The following is a 17,250-nucleotide window of genomic DNA, read 5'->3' on the forward strand; positions in this document are numbered from 1 at the left end:
TCCTTTTAGCTACCTAGTTCTCTTCTCCTGCCATCAGTTTCTTGCCTATTTCCCTAGTTTCTTGCTTACCCTCCCAGAAATATTCTATGCATATATAAGCACATACATAGTTTTTACAATATATAAATGGTGAAATACCATATAAATTATTCTGCACATTGCTTTTTCACTTAACCATATATGTTCAAGTATTTCTGTAGCCATATATCGAGAGCTGCCTCATTCCATTAGTTTCCTAATACTCCACTGGTTGGATGTATCATAATTTGCATTCATTCAGTCTCCTCCTGAAGGACCCTTAGATTGTCTTTGCATTGGTTTTCTAACCAGTGTCCTTCACCCATGTTCAATCAGTGCTTCTCATGGCTATCACATATATCCTCTTAAATTCTCATCCTGATTTCATTATTTCCCTGTTCAGAAACCTCCAGCAGCTTCCCAATGCTCACAGAATCAGGCTGAATGCCTTAGTTTTGGAAGTAGAGCCCTGCACCACATGGTTTCCACCTACTTTTTCCAGCACATCCTTCTGTTCCTAAAGACACCCCCTAAACTGATAACTGGAGGTTTTCCAAGAGTGCCTTTGTTTTATGCTCAGCACTTTTCTAACACTTGCACTGCTCTAGTCCCTCACCTCTTCGAAGGGGAGAAGCTAGCATATCCACCCTTCCTCCTGGGCTGCTCACTTTGCACTCTGACTCCTCTCGGGAGCAGCTGCACTTTCAGTGCTTCAAGTCAGTCACCCACTACACACATCCTGCATAACCAGACCTGGGGTTCTGAATGTTGGCTTAAGTAACAATACTGCAAATTTCTTGAGGGCAGGGACTATTGGAAATAGGGAATACTGAAATGAAAAGGCATCTTGACTTTCAAGCAGCTTCCAACATAGAGGTGAGCTACACCTGCAAAATTAAAACACACAGCACTGTAGATCTTCCTTAAGTGGAAGTGTGTTCTGTGCTCAGTGGAATTATAAGAAAAACTTAAAAAAAAATCTCTGGTTCCTGTCCCAGGGTCTGGCACGTGGCAGATACCCAGTTGGTGCAGGTTGAATAAAAAATAATAACGTGAAAGCAAGAATTTAAGGCAAGCCTCAACATCTTGTCAAAAATCCATCTTTTATCATAAATATACAAATAAGTCAACAAATAGATGTCGCTTAGCTTTTGAAGAAAAAGAGAGCAGTGTGGGAAGAGGGTGGAATCAAGTTTCAGCAAGGGAAGGAGGCGGAGAAGCCGCACCTGAAGAAGGGTCTCAGGGCCCCGCTGGGCGCACACGGGGAGGCGGGGAGAGGAAAGGGGAGGAGACTCTCACGTCCTTGCTCCGCCCTCACTTCACCCCCGGCGGCGGCGCAGGGCTGCCGCGCGGCTGTCGGCACTAGCTGCGGCAGCCCGCGCCTCCTGCTCCGCCGTGGTTCTCAGGGCGACTTGAACACGGCCGGCAGCTCGCCGCGCTGCGGCCCCGGGAGACGGGAAAGTTCCCGGTGCAAGCGTCGAGATGCCGGGCAGCGACACGGCGCTCACCGTGGACCGGACGTACTCCGACCCTGGCCGGCACCAGCGCTGCAAGAGCCGGGTGAGCGGCACAGGCTGGGTGGCGATGGGGCGCCGGGCCAAGGGGCGAGGCCGAGTGGGCTTCGGCTCACGGGTCAACTAACTCTTGCCCTCCCGTTTCTCTGCCTGACACTCTCGTCTGCTGTCCCGGGTCCGAACTTCCCCGCCCTTGGTCACGCTGAAGGGGCTGGGACTGAGGGGTTGTCGGAGCCCGGCCTGCGGCTCTGAGACCCCAGGTTCACCACGGGGTGGGGCGCGATCAAAGCCTGGCCCGACAGCCCCCTCACTCCACCCTCCGGCGCCCGGGTTCCCGAGCGTCTGGCCGGGGCACCGGGACTCCCTGACGGCCGCGCTCTCCGCCAGGGAGCGCCCTCCGCGCGGTGCCCGGACGTGAGGGAATCCCGCCACCCGCGGCCCCCAGCCCTCCGTGGGACAGCCGGCTTTCCCAGCGGCAGCCAAGTCTCCCAGCCCTCGGGGTTTTGCGTGCGGGGCGGTGGCGGCGGGAGCGCCGAGAGGCTCTGCGGGAGTGAAAAGTCAGCCCTCGCGTTGCCTCTCTGGAGTTTCTAGCCTTGCGGAGCAGGCGCCTTCTCCATTGTTTGCAGTGTAATTTGCTGTTGCTGATTTCGGCTGTGGTCGAAAATAGCTCTTCAGAGCAGGCAGCAGGGACTAGCCCTGTAGCGCTTCAAAATAAAGACGGAGGCGGCGGCCTGAGCTCCGGTCCCTGTAGGGAGAGGGAGCCTCCTTCCCCCCACCCCCACCGGATACCTTTGCCCTCCTGAGCTGTTGAATCGTCCAGGCTCGGATTCACCCCTTGGCCCATTGAAGTGCCTTTTGGAACAGCACCTCCTCCACCCTGGCATTTGTTCTGGCAGGAGATACCTGGATTTGTTCTTTGCTCAGCTAATTACTTGCTTTTCCAATATCTCAGCATTTGAGTGTCAGCTACTTTGTATAAAGTTCACGGAGGTACAATCGTGTTCAAATTCTGGCTTGTCACTTCCCAGATCCAGAGCCCAACCGGATGGGAAAAGTAGCAACAGTGACAGAAATGTGGCGCCGCCCCTTGTTCAGGATTTGGGTGTTTACTCATAATTCAGAGAAGTTATCAATTGCCCCAGAAGTGCAGTGACAAATCCCTGGTATATTTACCTTTGGTCCCTTTTTCTTTTGGCCTTTGTTAATCAGTTTAGCATAATGATTTAAGTCGTTACAGATTCAATATATTTGGTGGAATAATATGTCCTGCATCCATTCCACTCTCCTCCCTTCCTGCTTTCCTTCCACTCTCCTCCCCTAAATGAATTCTCTTACTTGTACTTTCTTTGAAAGTATCATAACAATTTGTTGTGAAAATAACCAGAAATCCCATTTGGAAGAAAGCATTGGCAAAATATCTTTGTTAACCTACACTTAGAAGTTTTGGGAAGGATGACTGGTAGTTAACACGGTTAACTGTGAAGAAAGGCGAAGGTCATTATTTCTAAAGCATTAGAAATTGGGGGAATCTATATTAATGTCACTGTTGACAGAAGACATTTCAGACGTGAAAAAAGTGTGGAAGCTTGGTTTTGCTTGTCACAACTGTTATAATCTGTGTAAATAACAAGATTAGTGATCTTTTAGGGATGGGTGGCTCACTGGTAATTCATTTAAATGTTTTAGTAAAACATAGAACTCACCAAAACTCCCTTTTCATAATCTGTAATATTGTGGTGATAAAATTTTTACCTCAGCTGTTTACAGATGAAAAGTGGCAAAGCAAACGGGTAACTTAACTGCAGACTCAGTTTCTGTGCTGTATCTGGCATTGTTCTGTTTCAACACCCTTATTTTTGGTTAAAGTGACACAACCTATGTGAAGAAGGCTTCTTATTTTTTAAAATTCTACCCACGATGTTATACCTGCTGCATCGTGTGATGAATAATGGAGATAGAGCCATCTGCTTAATGACGGGTTACAGAATAGTTCTGAGAAATGGGTCATTAGACGATCCCATTGTTGTGTGAATATATCAGGTGGGCATAGGGAGGATTACAGTTGTTTGTATGGGAAATAGCAATACAAGAATAAAATATGTTTCATGTACTTGCAACTGTAAGCCTGTTTTTGCTCACCCCTGTATAGAGTGCTCTGACACAAACCCAGATGGTATGGCCTACTACACATCTAGGTTGTAGAGTACAGCATGTTATTGTGCAAAACGACCTGAGATTAAATCAAGAACAAGAGAAAATTACGCAGTCAAGAGACACAGTAAACCCAAGATGTATTGTATGAGGCTACTGCCAGCATAACATGGCTGCTGTTTTACAGCACACTTTTTAAAAAATAAGTTGAAAGAGTACACTCTAAAGGAATGATAAAAAGTATACTATCGTAAATACATAAACCAGTAACATTTATTATCACGATCAAGTGTTACGTCCTGTGCATAGTTGTGTGTGCTATATGCTGTTATATGATGGCAGTGCAATAGGTTTGTTTACACCAGCACCCCACAAACACATAAGTAACGTGTTGCACTGTGACATTACAGTGGCTAAGATGTCACTACGCGGGCAGAAATTTTTCAGCTCCATTATAATTTTATGGGAACATGGTTGTGTATGTGGTCCGTCATTAATCCAAATGTTGTTATATGGTGCCTGACTATACCTGCTTTTTAAGTAGACCATGTATTAAAACTGAGTTAGACATTATAGTATATACTGATTATTCTAAATTAGCTTATTGGGCAAATGAAATCTAGTGAGGACTAGAAGAAGTCAAACTGAGAAGGGCTAAAACTTGAGTGAACAGTAATCACAAGTTCTGCAGCAGTGATGCTAAGATACTTGTTTGAACCTCCTTACTGTCTGCTTTTAGGGGGTTTATTATTGAGACATGAAGAATAGAGATAACTAGTGAAAATTTTGTTACTGCATAAGAACCTTTCTCCAGTGGAGCTGATGTAATTTTGAGTCTGTCCTTAAGGCTGCACTAAGCCTGCTGTAATGAAGGGAAAAGCCACAACAACTTTTCCTGTGCAGAGAATATTTATCCCATTAGATGATTCTAGCTCCTGTTTTGTGGGATTCAGTTAGATGTAGCTATAAAGACATGTTTTCTTTACACTCAAAAAGTATGTAAAAGGCAACCATCAAGCAGTATTAGGGTTTAATTTCTTGATGTCACCCTCTCCTTGGCAATAAACCATCTAATAGAGTTGTATAAGAACTCTTTTGTGGACTCATTTGGTAAATTAGCTCCCCAAAAAACACTGTAACTAATGAGACCTGGGCGTGCCTGGGAAGAGTTGATTAACCTCTCAGAGATATGCAGTTTCCTCCTAGGAAGGACCTAAGACTATGAGATCAAATTCTTGGTTACCGAAGGGTCATATTTTTGAGTTCAAAATTGATACCCTGCAAAGACAACAGGGAAAATACACATCGATCTTGCTGAACTTAGTTAAGCCTTTGAGACTGGAATAATAATGAGGCAGTTTACTCGTTTAACAGTGGAGAAGTCTATTTTTATAGCCAGATGGACTAACCTAGATTTTTTCCCCCTCAGTGAAAATGTAATGAGTTCTGTGTTTGTCTCTAAGCTGACAAGTCAGGATCATTCACAGTTTTAAACTTCATCTGGGTAAAACTCAGAAATGGTGCATGTTAACTTGGTGCACGTAATATAACCTTACTTTAAAAGAAAACGTACCTAATTAGACTCCTACTTTTTTTTCATGCCCTAGATAAAGCCTATCATCTTTTTGAGAATATAGGCAGTCTAGTTTTTATTAATCAATTATGTGTGAATCAGATTTTATGTGAGTTCTAACTTTAAATGTTCTAAAAGGCCACCTTCCCCAGCCTTTTATCCTTATGTAAGGTGAATAATTTTATTCTTGATCTGATGGTATCACCATTAATCAGAACTCTAATCATCCGAGGAATTACCTTCCCCCCATCTCTAACCTACCAGCCATTCCACTGGCTCTTTCTTTAATGTTTCTCTGGAGTTAATTCATTTCTCCTGTCATCTCCCACCTTATTTTAGCCACCTATAACCTTAGAAAGAGGTAACTGGTGTACTAGCTTCCTCATTGCTCTGTGATTTTGTCAACCTCCATTCCATCTTGCCTGCAAGGACTGGAGTATTCTGCCTACAGAACCACTTTCATTAGGCTGGCCCCCAGAAGACAGATCTTGCATTAGTGCTGCGGAGTAGTGGTGGGATCTTGGACCTATACTTTTTCTAAGTCTTGGATTCCCCTTCCATATCCTAGGGGTGTTACCAGGGATAAATGCAGTAATCTCTATGAAATGTCAGGTACACAGTAAGAACTCAGTCGATGGTAGCCATTTTTGTTATTACTATGTAAGAAGCAATCATAAGCTTGAAATGGAAAGACTGCTAATTTGGTGAATGGGATAGTCTTTTCTGGTATTTTTAGCATTTTTCTCATTTCTCTTCACATTGATTATTCTCGTGCTTGTCATTTACATGTTTATAAACTATAGACACTGGCACTTTGATTGAGAGAGGCTTCATTCATTCACTAAATACCTGTTGAATGCCTTCTATGTGCTGGCTGCAGCGCTAGGTATCAGTAATATAATGGTGAATGGAACAGTCTGGCCTCTCCAGAAGCTTAATGTCTGTTGGTTTTATTTTATTGCTACTTCCGGCCCAGGAAATGCTCCTCTTTTTTTATAGAAAGAAATGATAATAATAAGTACAAGCCTCTAACATCTGAAGAAAAAACCTATGTCAGCCATGGTGGCCACCTGTAGTGCATCTGTAAGTGTTCTTTGGTTTGGAAATAGATCCAGAAATGTACGATGAGTAATGGCCAAACAGAGTCAAGGAAAAGAGGGAGTTGAAGCCCTCTCACAGTGGAAATGGTTGGGCCGTAAGGCAAAGAGGTGAGGATCACATGCTTACTTCCTGGGCAGGAACTCGAGAGAATGGAAACAGACCTCCATCGGAGATGACACTGACCTAGTCAGATGGTAAACTGGTATTTTGAGCAAATCACTGACACTTTGAGTCAGTGATTTCCTTTATTCTGAGGTGTTAATTAAAGGAATGGTAAATAATGGTGAGTCTTCTAATTTGGATTTTTCTTAAATTTAGCATGGATAGATTGACGTGGTATGTGTGTTTTGAGCTATGCTTTGCTGCAAGCTTCCCAGTTCTCCCTTTAGAGGAGAACAAATTGCCATTCCCCACCAGCACACCAGCTCGTTACATCTGCTGTGGAACACCACAACAGCTGCTACCTAGTTGGATCCCAGGATGTGGTACTTCAGACCCCCTGCCTTAATCTCCAGGGCTACTGTTAAGGTCAGAAATCAGCCGAGTCCTTCTCAATGGAAAGTGCTGAAGTCTTGATAGGGCAGGCTGCAGCTTTCAGCCCTGCTGTTTCTTAATTGTGTTTTTATGTTTTCAGTGGAGGGGGGAGGTGAGAGAGAAGGAGGAGAAGCATGAATCACTGTCCTGTGAATCAGAATGAGGACTCTGCACTCCTTAGAAAAGGAACATCAGGATATATGATCAGTGCATAATCCAGCTGTTCCATTGACTTCTGGGGAGAGGGATGCTACTTGGAGGAAAACCTAGCATGTGTGTCGATTATTCCTCTGTGCGGAAGCAACAGGAACATAAATGAAAAGAAGAAGGCAGTAGCAATGATAATAGCCCACATGTACTAAGTCTCTACTATACACTATGCACAATATCAAGCACTTCAAATGCACTCCTTAATGTTCCTGATATCCTATTTATAGTTCCATTTTACACATGAGGGAGTTGACGTCCAGGAAGTTAAATAATTTGTCCAAGGTCCTGTGGCTTTTAGGAAATGGTAGCGCTAGCTTTCAATGAACCAAGATCTAGTTCTAGAGCTTGCATGTTAACCACTGTGCCATGTTCTGCCTCTGAAGTGAGTACTGGAGAGCACTTTGGTCTTAACAGACCTCTTGAGTGCTTGGAGATGGATGTGTGCGACTTCTGCAGGGCACCTAGCCAGTGGTGTATTCGAGACTTTTATGACACAGCATTTTGCCAGTCCTTTACATATGGTCTTATATCCCCAGTAAACATTTGGTGAGTCAGTGATTTAGACTGATAATCTAGGAACTTTTTGTAATGCCTAGGATATAAGAATTTTGCTGATAGTTTGGGGTAGTCTTAAGAGTTCCTAAATAAACTCATGATTTAAGGATGGAGTTAAAAACCATCTGCTAGCCCAGTATTGATCTCCGGAGGATAAGCAGTCGAAGGACACAACAAGGGTGGTTCTTCCTTGTCGCAACAGTCTGGTGTCACCAGATCTTTCTGCAGGACTCAGCCCCACTGGATCGAAGGTGTGCACTCCTCGTTTTTAAAGCAGACTTAGAGGTTTTACGATGTTAGAACTGAAAGGGTGTTCAGACATTAACTCCACACCATTCCACTTGCAGATACAGCCAAGTGACATCCAGCCAGATTGTATCCAGTAAAATTATGTATCTAATACACAGTGATTAGGACTAACCATTATACCAGCTACTGTCTTAAAAGAGAATTCCTTAAAAGAAAATGGCTTTAAATATTTTAAATACCAAGTTAATTACTAAGTTATGTGGGATAAACATCTCAAAATTAATAAAGGTAGAATGAGAATTTAAAATTTTTAAGTAGGGAATTAATTGAACAAATTTAAAATTTTCTGAGCTTTCTAGGTTAAAAAAAAGTGAATTTAAATGATTTAGTATTAGGCCATCATCTTTCTGAATTTATTTTCAGATTTTGGCAGGGTTGGGATGAAGAGGTGTGACAATTTGTACACCAAACTACTTAGCTGCACTAGGTCTGCTGCCACTTTTGGAAAGTTATCTTTTCTGAGTGAGGTGTCTTTTCGTTGTTGGGTTATTTTTTTTCCTTAAAATAAAGAGTTTGAGAAATGAGTTTTAGATGTTGGGATGGGATGTTGGGAGAAAAGATAGTCTAAATGTCCAAGTCATGAGTATATCCTCTATGGATTTAATTTAAAAGGAACCTGAGTGTTCTCCTCCCTCTGAAGCTCTCTGTTCCTGTGAGTCTGTCCCTGAGAGCACCTTCCAGCACCGACTGTCTTTAGGATATATACTGCTTCCCATACAGCATAGCCTGTAAATGCAGAAACACCTCCTGACCGTGCTCCAGCCCTGGGGGGGGACACAGCGAGGGGAGCGGGGTGTTGCTGGCCTGTGGAGAGGAGGTGCGTGCAGTGCCAGCCCCGATGAAGTGTCTCTCTGGGGCAGATTCTGTATGATTTCTGCCTCACCCTCCAACATGGGAGCCCAGCCCTAGCGTAAGATGTGGCTTTAGCACATAATACAAGACATTTCTACTTAGATGTTCTACAAGCACCTCAAGGAGTATATATCAAGCTTAATTCATTTTCTCAAATGTCCACCTGAATTCCTGGTTAATACTTTTCTCATATAGCCAGTTCTCAAACAAGATGCGTGGGGATGTCCTCAGTCACCCCACTCACATACCACAGCCAGCGGTTTGAGTCTCCAATTTTCTCAGTCGCCTTTCTCTCGTCATCCCCAACATCACTCCCTTCGTTTTTACTTCTGGCTTTGAGATTTGGACAGAGTGTTAAGAGGTGGACCCAGGAGTCAAACTGGCATGTCAGCTCCTCCCCTTGCCAGAATGACTCTGAGAAGTGGTGTCAGGAAACCCATCACAGCCTTTGTTGTTCTGAGGTTGAGTCATTCATTGTCTCCCAGTTTCCCAATCTTCAGTCGTTCCCACACCCACACATAGCTTCGTCGTGCCACCTGTATGGTTGTTTACCTAGTACTTCTAAATCAGTTCACTCCTGAAAGTTAAATTTATTCTTAAAGGATCACTGCTACTATTCCAGCTAAATATGGTCCGACCCTCTGAGGCCGGCGGTACCAGATTAAAAGGATCAGTAAATGCGGAAGCTTTGTTAGAGAGCTGTAGCACAAAACAGAAAATTCTCCTGGACCGAGTCAGCTGGACTGGGTTGAGGATGGTTTTGAAGGCAATGACTTGCTGCTCCCTGTGATTCTGTTTTAATGCTCTTGTCCAACGCCACTTAAAATAACTCAGAATCTCTTGGGGAAACACTGGTCTTATGTATCATCTCTTCTCTTGCGTTTATGAAACATGGCCCAGAAGTTGTTTAGAAATATTGTCTTGCAGACTGTGAAAATTTGGGTAATTGAGTATAGGGACGAACAAAAGTGCGCTCCAGTGAATCGAAGGCAGTCTTGCCTGCGCAGGAAGACTTGGATAGTGCCGTTGCACAGTGAGACTTGTGTCAGGCAGGACGTGTCTCTAGTCTTCTGATGACTTGAGAGAAACTGAGGCAACAGAAGACCTTAGGATTCTTTGGGAATTTCAGGCAAGGACAGAAAGTGGTGGGTGGAGAAGAAATTTAAACTCTGTGGTTTTCTGAAGTAAAGTTGAATCTAACAAGATGTGCATGTGGGCTTGCTGTGATAGGAGGGAATTAAATGGTGTTGCATCCTTTCACAGAAATTTCAACATAGCACATGTCAAAAAATAATGCCCTTAGTGAAAACTATGCTTGGTGTCTCAATAGATCTACTCCAATGTGTGCAACTGTGCATTGAGCCCAAACGTGCCTTTGTTTCTGCCTGTGCGAAGAGGACGTGATGAGCCAGAAGGCTTGGAGCCCTACTCAGATAGGCAGTGGTGTGCTATTTTAATCTCACAAATTGGAACAGGTGGCCTCTATTTGAGACTGAATCACTAGCTGGCATAGATTTTAATTTATCTGAAAATATGAGGCCCATTCAGGAAGAGCTGCTCAAGCCCTGTTGGCATCAGACAAAGTGCTTGAAAGCTTTGACCCCTAAAAGCACACAAGACTGAGAGAAGCTAGAACAATGCAGTCTAATAGTCAGCGTTTTTGATTCGATGTTGCATGTGGAGCTAGTGAAGGGCATGGTGGAGCAGAGCGTGGCCAGACGCTGGAGAGGGCTACTTGTAAATATTTCTCCAGATGAGGAAGATGTCTGGTATCTCTTTTGATTCCACCCCTAAGACCGTTGGAAAGGACTCCGTGCGGTCTTCGTGTTTTTGTAGGCACAAGGTGAAGGGGGTTTGAGGGTGACTCAGCTTACCACAAGTACACAGGTTGAGGTACCTTAAGATACCTCTAATAAAATCAGAGATGGTCTCCGGATTATGAACTTCTCCAGCCGAACCACTCCTTTATTTTTACAGCAAGTGTATGCCTGGCATAGAGTCTTGTCTGTATCTTCCTTTATGTCCTTCAATAGGCAGAGTCTCAGTTTCTTAGCTTGACACCCAGAGTCTCTCATCTGACCTTTGTCTTTCACCCGCTGTCTGCCCTGAGCTCTGCTGTCCTTCTTTGTGGACTGCCATGCCTGGCCTCCGCGCCCCTGGGCACTCGCTCCATCCTTTCACATGGGAATGGCCCTGTTCTTTGTGTGTCCACATGGAGCCTTGGTAGTTGGGGCTTTGTAAATGGTGAATGAGGGTGTGTTATAAAATTGCACTGTGGACTGGAGAAGCTGGAAAACATTTTATTCTTGACTCATACCAGTGCAGATTAATCTAGTTTTAATTGCTGAACAAGATTGCAGGTGTGCATAATTTATTTGCCCATTTCCTTCTGAAGGGCATGTGGATGGCCGCTGCTCAGGCACTTTGGTGACTGCCCATAGACAGACTTCTTTTTTGTTCATGTGAAGGACATTAGTGGGCTGTACATTCTTAAAAGTGGAATTGCTCAGCAAATGGCCCAGGCACTGATAATGGTAGTATCGCCAGTTCAAACGCTGTGCCTGCTTTGTGTCAAACACTAGGAGCTGAGGGGGCAGCAGTGAACAAAGATGATGCAGTGTATGTTACCGTCCATGTGTGAGCATGCTCAGCTCACATCTTTCTGACACTGTGTATTTTAACGCTTTTTTATCCTTGTCTATCTGATAGCCACAAACTGGTAGCTCATTCTAATTTATATTTTTCCTGATATGAATGAATTTGATCATATTTTAAAATTTTATATTTGAAATAAATATAAACACACAGGAAGTTGCAAAAAACGGAACAGAGATATATGTTCGTGTATCCCTCACCCAGAATCGCCCAGTGGTTACACCTGTAGTACAATAGATTGATCGTATTTTTACGTAATTAAAAAACATTTGTATTGTAAACTATCCATTTTATATTCTGGCTCTGTGTATTGGGTTACTAATCTTTTAAATTTGTAGAAGTTTTTTTTACTTATTAAGTAAATTGTTTTGCATATACATGTTTTCCAGTTTGTCATTCCTGACTGCGTTAATTTTCTGCTGTTGTGTAACAAATCACAAATCAGCAGCTTAGAACAACACCCATTTATCATCTCCCAGTTTCCGAGGGCCAGGAGTCTGGGCACAGCTTACCTTCATCCTCTCCTCAGAATTTTGTCAGCCTAAAGTCAAGGTGTCAGTCAGGACCACGGTATCTTCTGAGGCTTGGAATCCTTTTCCAGACTCACTGGTTCTTCACTGAAGTAACTGCCTTGCAGCCGCAGGACTGAAGCTTGCAGCCCCCAGTGGCCATCCACTGCCCCCGCCAGGTGACCCTCTTCACCACGTGGCCATTTGTTTTTTAAGGACAGCAGGAGAGCATCTCTGTTGTGTTTGTCTCTTCCCTCCACCAGGGCTGTCACCCAGGGTGCATGTGAATGCGGCCCAACACAAAATCATAAACTTACTTAAAATATTATGAGACTTTTTTGTGATTATATGTCGCAATGAATTTAATGTGTGGCCCAAGACAACTCTTCTTCTTCCAGTGTAGTGCAGAGACACCAAAAGGTTGGACACTCCAGCCAGGCCCTCTTTGAAGGGGCTCACCTGATTAGGACTGGCCCACCCAGGCAGTCCACCTTTTAATTAACTGAAGTCAACTGCTAGAAAACCTTGATTACATCTGCAAAATTTGTTCACCTTTCCCATATAACGTGACCCAATCTGAGAGTGAAATCACATCATATTCACAAGTCTTGTCACATGAAAGGGGAGGGTATAATATAGGGTGTGTACACCAGCAGATGGGAATCCTGGGGCCATATTAGAATTCTTCCTATTGCACTGACCTAATTAATGACCTGTCGTGTATATGCTGAGTGTAGAGATAGCACATAGCAAACACTGAATAAAACATTAATCAGACTTTGCCATAAAGAAATTTTAAAATGGCCCTGGCTGGTGTAGCTCAGTGAATTGAGCACGAGCTATGAACCAAAGGGTCACTGGTTCAATTCCCAGTCAGGGCACATGCCTGGGTTGTGGGCTAGGTTCCAGTGCGGGCCACCTGAGAGGTAACCACAGAGTGATGTTTCTCTCCCTCTCTTTTTCTCTCCCTTCCCCTCTCTCTAAAAATAAATAAACAAAACCTTTAAAAAAAAGCAATTTAAAAATGTTAGGTTTGTGTCATTCTTAGAATGGCCTTTCATACTTTGAGATTGTTTTTAAAGATTTTATTTATTTATTTTTAGAGAGGGAAGGGAGGGAGAAAGAAAGAGAGAAATATTAGTGTGCGGTTGCTGGGGGTCATGGCCTGCAACCCAGGCATGTACCCTGACTGGGAATTGAACCTGTAACCCTTTGGTTCGCAGCCCACACTCAATCCACTGAGCCATGCCAGCCAGGTTACTTTAAGATTTTTTAAAAAACCAAAACACCATGTTTCTCTAAAACATATTATGATTTTTATTTTGATGTTTTAATCTTTGATTCATCCAGTTAGAATTTATTTGTTTGCCTTTAAGATGTATACAGATAAATGACATAGTTATCCCAACACCATTTTTGCAGTTATTTTTGTAAATTTGTTTTTAGATTTTATATATTTATGTTTACATAAATAAATATACTAGATATATTTAACATATTTATCCATTTTGTTTATTTATTTATTTTTATAAATTTCGACTTTTTCTCTGGGCTTTAAAACAAACCAAAAGGTATACTTTAGATGGATTTATTCTGGATTGAGATTCCCCTTCCCCCTAATCAGGATTTGAAGTGGGCAATTTGAGAATTCTACTCCTACATTTAGAAACTGCCAAGCAGTTGTGATTGCAGTGTCATTTACAGTAAGGGAAGACGAAAAGGGAGGGGAAGAGATGGTCAAGTTTGTTGTTTGCCTTCAGTTCTCTTTTGAATAAGATTTTGCTTCTCAATTTCTACTTAATACAGAATTCTGCCCTTCCACGTGTTCGCAAACGCTGTTACAGGACAAAGAATGTGTATTGTTGCTGCCTAAACAAACCGCCATTGCCACCTTCTCACTTGTGGTCACCTTCCCAGCTAGGGAGATGGACAAGCAGGAACCCAGCTAAGTTTGTGTTCTGTGGGGAGCAGACCACTTTCAAGCTTGTCTTCCTCCTCCTTAGTAAATATATTTAGCACCCTTGTGCTGTCCTCGGTACTAGGAAATTTAAGTTGATTTGTTACTCATGTTAGTATAATGAATACAACAAGATTTCGTGTTTGTAGGTAATAAACAGTTTCTTTTACTGGCTCGATTATTCTTATTTGTAAGTTACCCCTATGGCTTGCTAAAAATCACTGGATGTTTAGGGGTTGGTTGTTATACTCACCTGTGTTAACTACTGAGCGTTTCACCTGCCTTGTAGTCTCTGCGCCTGACACAGAGGGCGGTTAAAACTGTTGGCTGTGCCTGGAAACCAACGCTTAGTTTTTCACACCCTGACCACAGGGCCTATTAATGTTGGAATTAATATGCTTTTATTACATGCACTTCCACTTGGAAAAAGCACCATGCTTGTAAAAACCTTTGGACTTAAGCAAATTATCAAGTAATATTTGTTGTATAAAGCCAGACAAAGTTTTTACATCATATGCCAAGCAATTTAGAGGTACTTACTCAACTGGTGTCAGTTGGGTATGTGGACACAAAAATCAAAGTGACTCTTCTTTCATTAAAGTGTCTCATTTAAGTCCTGTTTCCACCTGGGGGAGCCACGAGGGCTCTTACTTATACCAAATCATTATCTGTTTCTTCTTCTTTTTTTTTTTAAATAAAAACAGTCACATAGCATTTATTGTCATCTGGTAATAACAAAAAGGTAATCAAAACGATATGAATAAATGTTCAAGCACTGTACCCACAACAAAGAACACCTAAAAAATACACACTGCATTGCTCCAACAATTTCTCACTTCATTAGTCATTTCTAGTTGGAGACACTTTGGAGGAGAGTAATATTATCTCCTTTAGGCATGATCCGACCTGGTTATTTTCTTGACTTTGTTTCAGAATGAATCTCATCTGCATCATCTAATACGAGGTTCATGTATTTATCAAAACCAATGACACGGCCCTCTATCTGCATATTCACTTGCTCATAAAGCCACACCTGAATCTGACATCTGTTTTGCAAGTATCTGAAGATGAGGTTGATAGGCTGCACCATCACCTTTAGCACTTTTTGGCCCTGGCCACAGTACTCCGTGATGGAAGTTGACGAAAAACCACACTAACCCGCATGCTACCTCAAAAAGCTACTGCTGGAATTATCCTTATCTGTTTCTAGCACGCAGAAATGCTCTGCTGTTTGGGTGGGTGGGAGTATATGAAATTCCACTAGTGAGAAATTTACTCTCACTCAGGCCAGTAAAAGTGTTGCAAATACTTGGGGCTCAAATTTAGCTCTTTAAAAGGACTTAAAATGAGAGTCCTTCAGCCTCGGTGATGTTTAAGGACAGTTTTGCAAACAGTCTACCATTCCAGCAGACATTTCTGGATCTTTTATTTCTGTGGGAAAATAAGAAATGAATGACATAGTCCTATATTTATGTGGCTTTCTTCTAAATTAAATGTTGATGCCTTCTCAGCTTTTATTTTTGAAATAACTTGTTGCACATTTGGGGTAATTTTAACAGTAACAAATTCATTCAGTAAGATAATACATATACTGTTGGAAGATGGAGACATAAATTTGTATACAAAGATATTTCATGTTCTCTGATACTTAGCACATTTCAGAAATCACAATAACTTTGTTAGTAAATAATTCTTTAAAATAATTATTCCTTAGTTTATTTACAGAATAGCCTAAAATGACCTAGTATGCTTTTCCAGGGCAGCTAGCTTATTAAACTCTCAGTGGTTTTTAATTTTCTTAAGGTTATGCTTGCTTTGGTTGTTGAATTTAAGGTTGAAGTTAATATCCTATGGAAGTAAGTGCAGTGACATCAGATTCCAAAATCATAAGGTAATGAAATGGCCCATCAGAAACAGCAACTTACACCATATTTAAAAGTAAACCAGATTCTCAGAGGGGAGAATGTTCCAAGCATGAGGAAATCCTGGATCAAATCCTTAGCCAAGTTATTCTGTTTAAGTACAGTAATTAGTAGAGAAATTTATTTGTAATTACTAAATGCTTCAAACATGGAAAAATTTTAAAAAATAGGATACCCATATGCCTACCTCCTCAATTTAACAGATGTTAACATTTTGTCATGTTTGCATCCAATTTCTGTCACTGTTTTTAAGAAATGAGTGGTTCTAGATACGCCTATCTGATGTCCTCTCCCTTCCAACTTCCTCAGAGGCCTCTGTAACCTGAAGCTTTGTATTTCATTCCTCTGCATGTTTTTGCATGTATTTATACCCTGGATGAATCCACCAGATGATTTGATGCAGGCTAGGCCCAAACTCAAGGTCTCAGCAGAAAACAGAAAGAAAGGCTGCCGCATCCCAGACCTCCCTTCCTTGTCCTGTGTGCTTTCGTTGTGTGCCCAGTGCTGCGCTGGGCCCCGGAATCAATCAGGTGTGGGCGCTGCCATTGAGGAGCTTAGGGTGGGCGGACAGACCTGCAGACAGACAGTGGCAGTGTTCCAGGGAGCCCTGGCCTCAACTGGACCCTTCTGGAAAGAACTGACCCACAGCCTATCCTGAGAGGCTCTAGACCAGAAGGAATAGGTATGGGCTTTCCCTCCTCCCTTCCTATTCCACCCTCTGTGGGGGTGTCTCCTAATAGTTGTTTGTAGGACATTACTATTGGTGGTGGAGGAGAGACAGCAAGATTTGAGGTTCTAGTTCATCTCTAATTAGCCCTTTGATATGTATTTTGTTTATGTGTGTATATAGTTTTATATCCTCGTACAAAGGAAGTACTGAATCATGAGCATTGCAGATAGCTTCTTTGATGTGACCCAGATGGAGGAAGGATGCTGCAGAAAAGGGAGGAAGAGATGTTAATTGTCATGGCAACCAGCAGGTTTTTATAGTGGAACCCTGTCTTTGTAACCCAAACCAGTCACCTTTTTTTTTTGCTTTTTGGAAATAGTATTTTAGTTCCTTCACAGAATTTCAGAGCTGAAAGGTACCTATTAAGGGCCTTAGAACTTTACAAATCAGATGCTGTGCCTTTCCTGTTATCATTGTGTGTCCCCTTCATTTCCACTCCACCCCTCACAATCAGTCTAAGCCACAGGCCAGGATTTTTAGAAGGGATCAGAATGAGGATGAGTTGGAGTTTGGCAGGCATTGCGCACTCTGTGGCAGGCTCCTCCCTGGGGTAGAGCATTCCATCTCCCACATCTGAATGCTTTTGCTGTTTGACATTGTACGATCGATCCTATTGTGCTTGTTTCTTCCCCACCCATCGCTCTCGAGACCCACCAGATG

At 42.6% G+C, this 17,250-nt stretch overlaps 1 protein-coding gene and 1 pseudogene across 2 annotated transcripts in view; one reads left to right on the forward strand and one right to left on the reverse strand.

Annotated features, from left to right (window-relative positions):
* TMCC3 (transmembrane and coiled-coil domain family 3) overlaps window positions 1-17,250 on the forward strand; it is a 270,396-nt gene that overhangs the window by 195,031 nt on the left and 58,115 nt on the right. Inside the window, exon 1 of one of the 2 annotated variants that reach the window (XM_028533067.2) lies at window positions 1,362-1,578. The exons of the other annotated variant lie outside the window; for it this stretch is intronic. Within the exon in view, the coding sequence (XP_028388868.1) occupies window positions 1,501-1,578 (78 nt within the window). The 5' untranslated portion in view covers window positions 1,362-1,500. Of the gene's footprint in view, window positions 1-1,361; window positions 1,579-17,250 lie in introns of those variants that run through there. 2 annotated transcript variants of the gene reach the window in all.
* On the reverse strand, window positions 14,632-17,110 carry LOC114512906 (annotated as a pseudogene).

The sequence above is a fragment of the Phyllostomus discolor genome, chromosome 2 (assembly GCF_004126475.2).
Source record: "Phyllostomus discolor isolate MPI-MPIP mPhyDis1 chromosome 2, mPhyDis1.pri.v3, whole genome shotgun sequence".
Lineage (NCBI taxonomy): Eukaryota > Metazoa > Chordata > Mammalia > Chiroptera > Phyllostomidae > Phyllostomus > Phyllostomus discolor.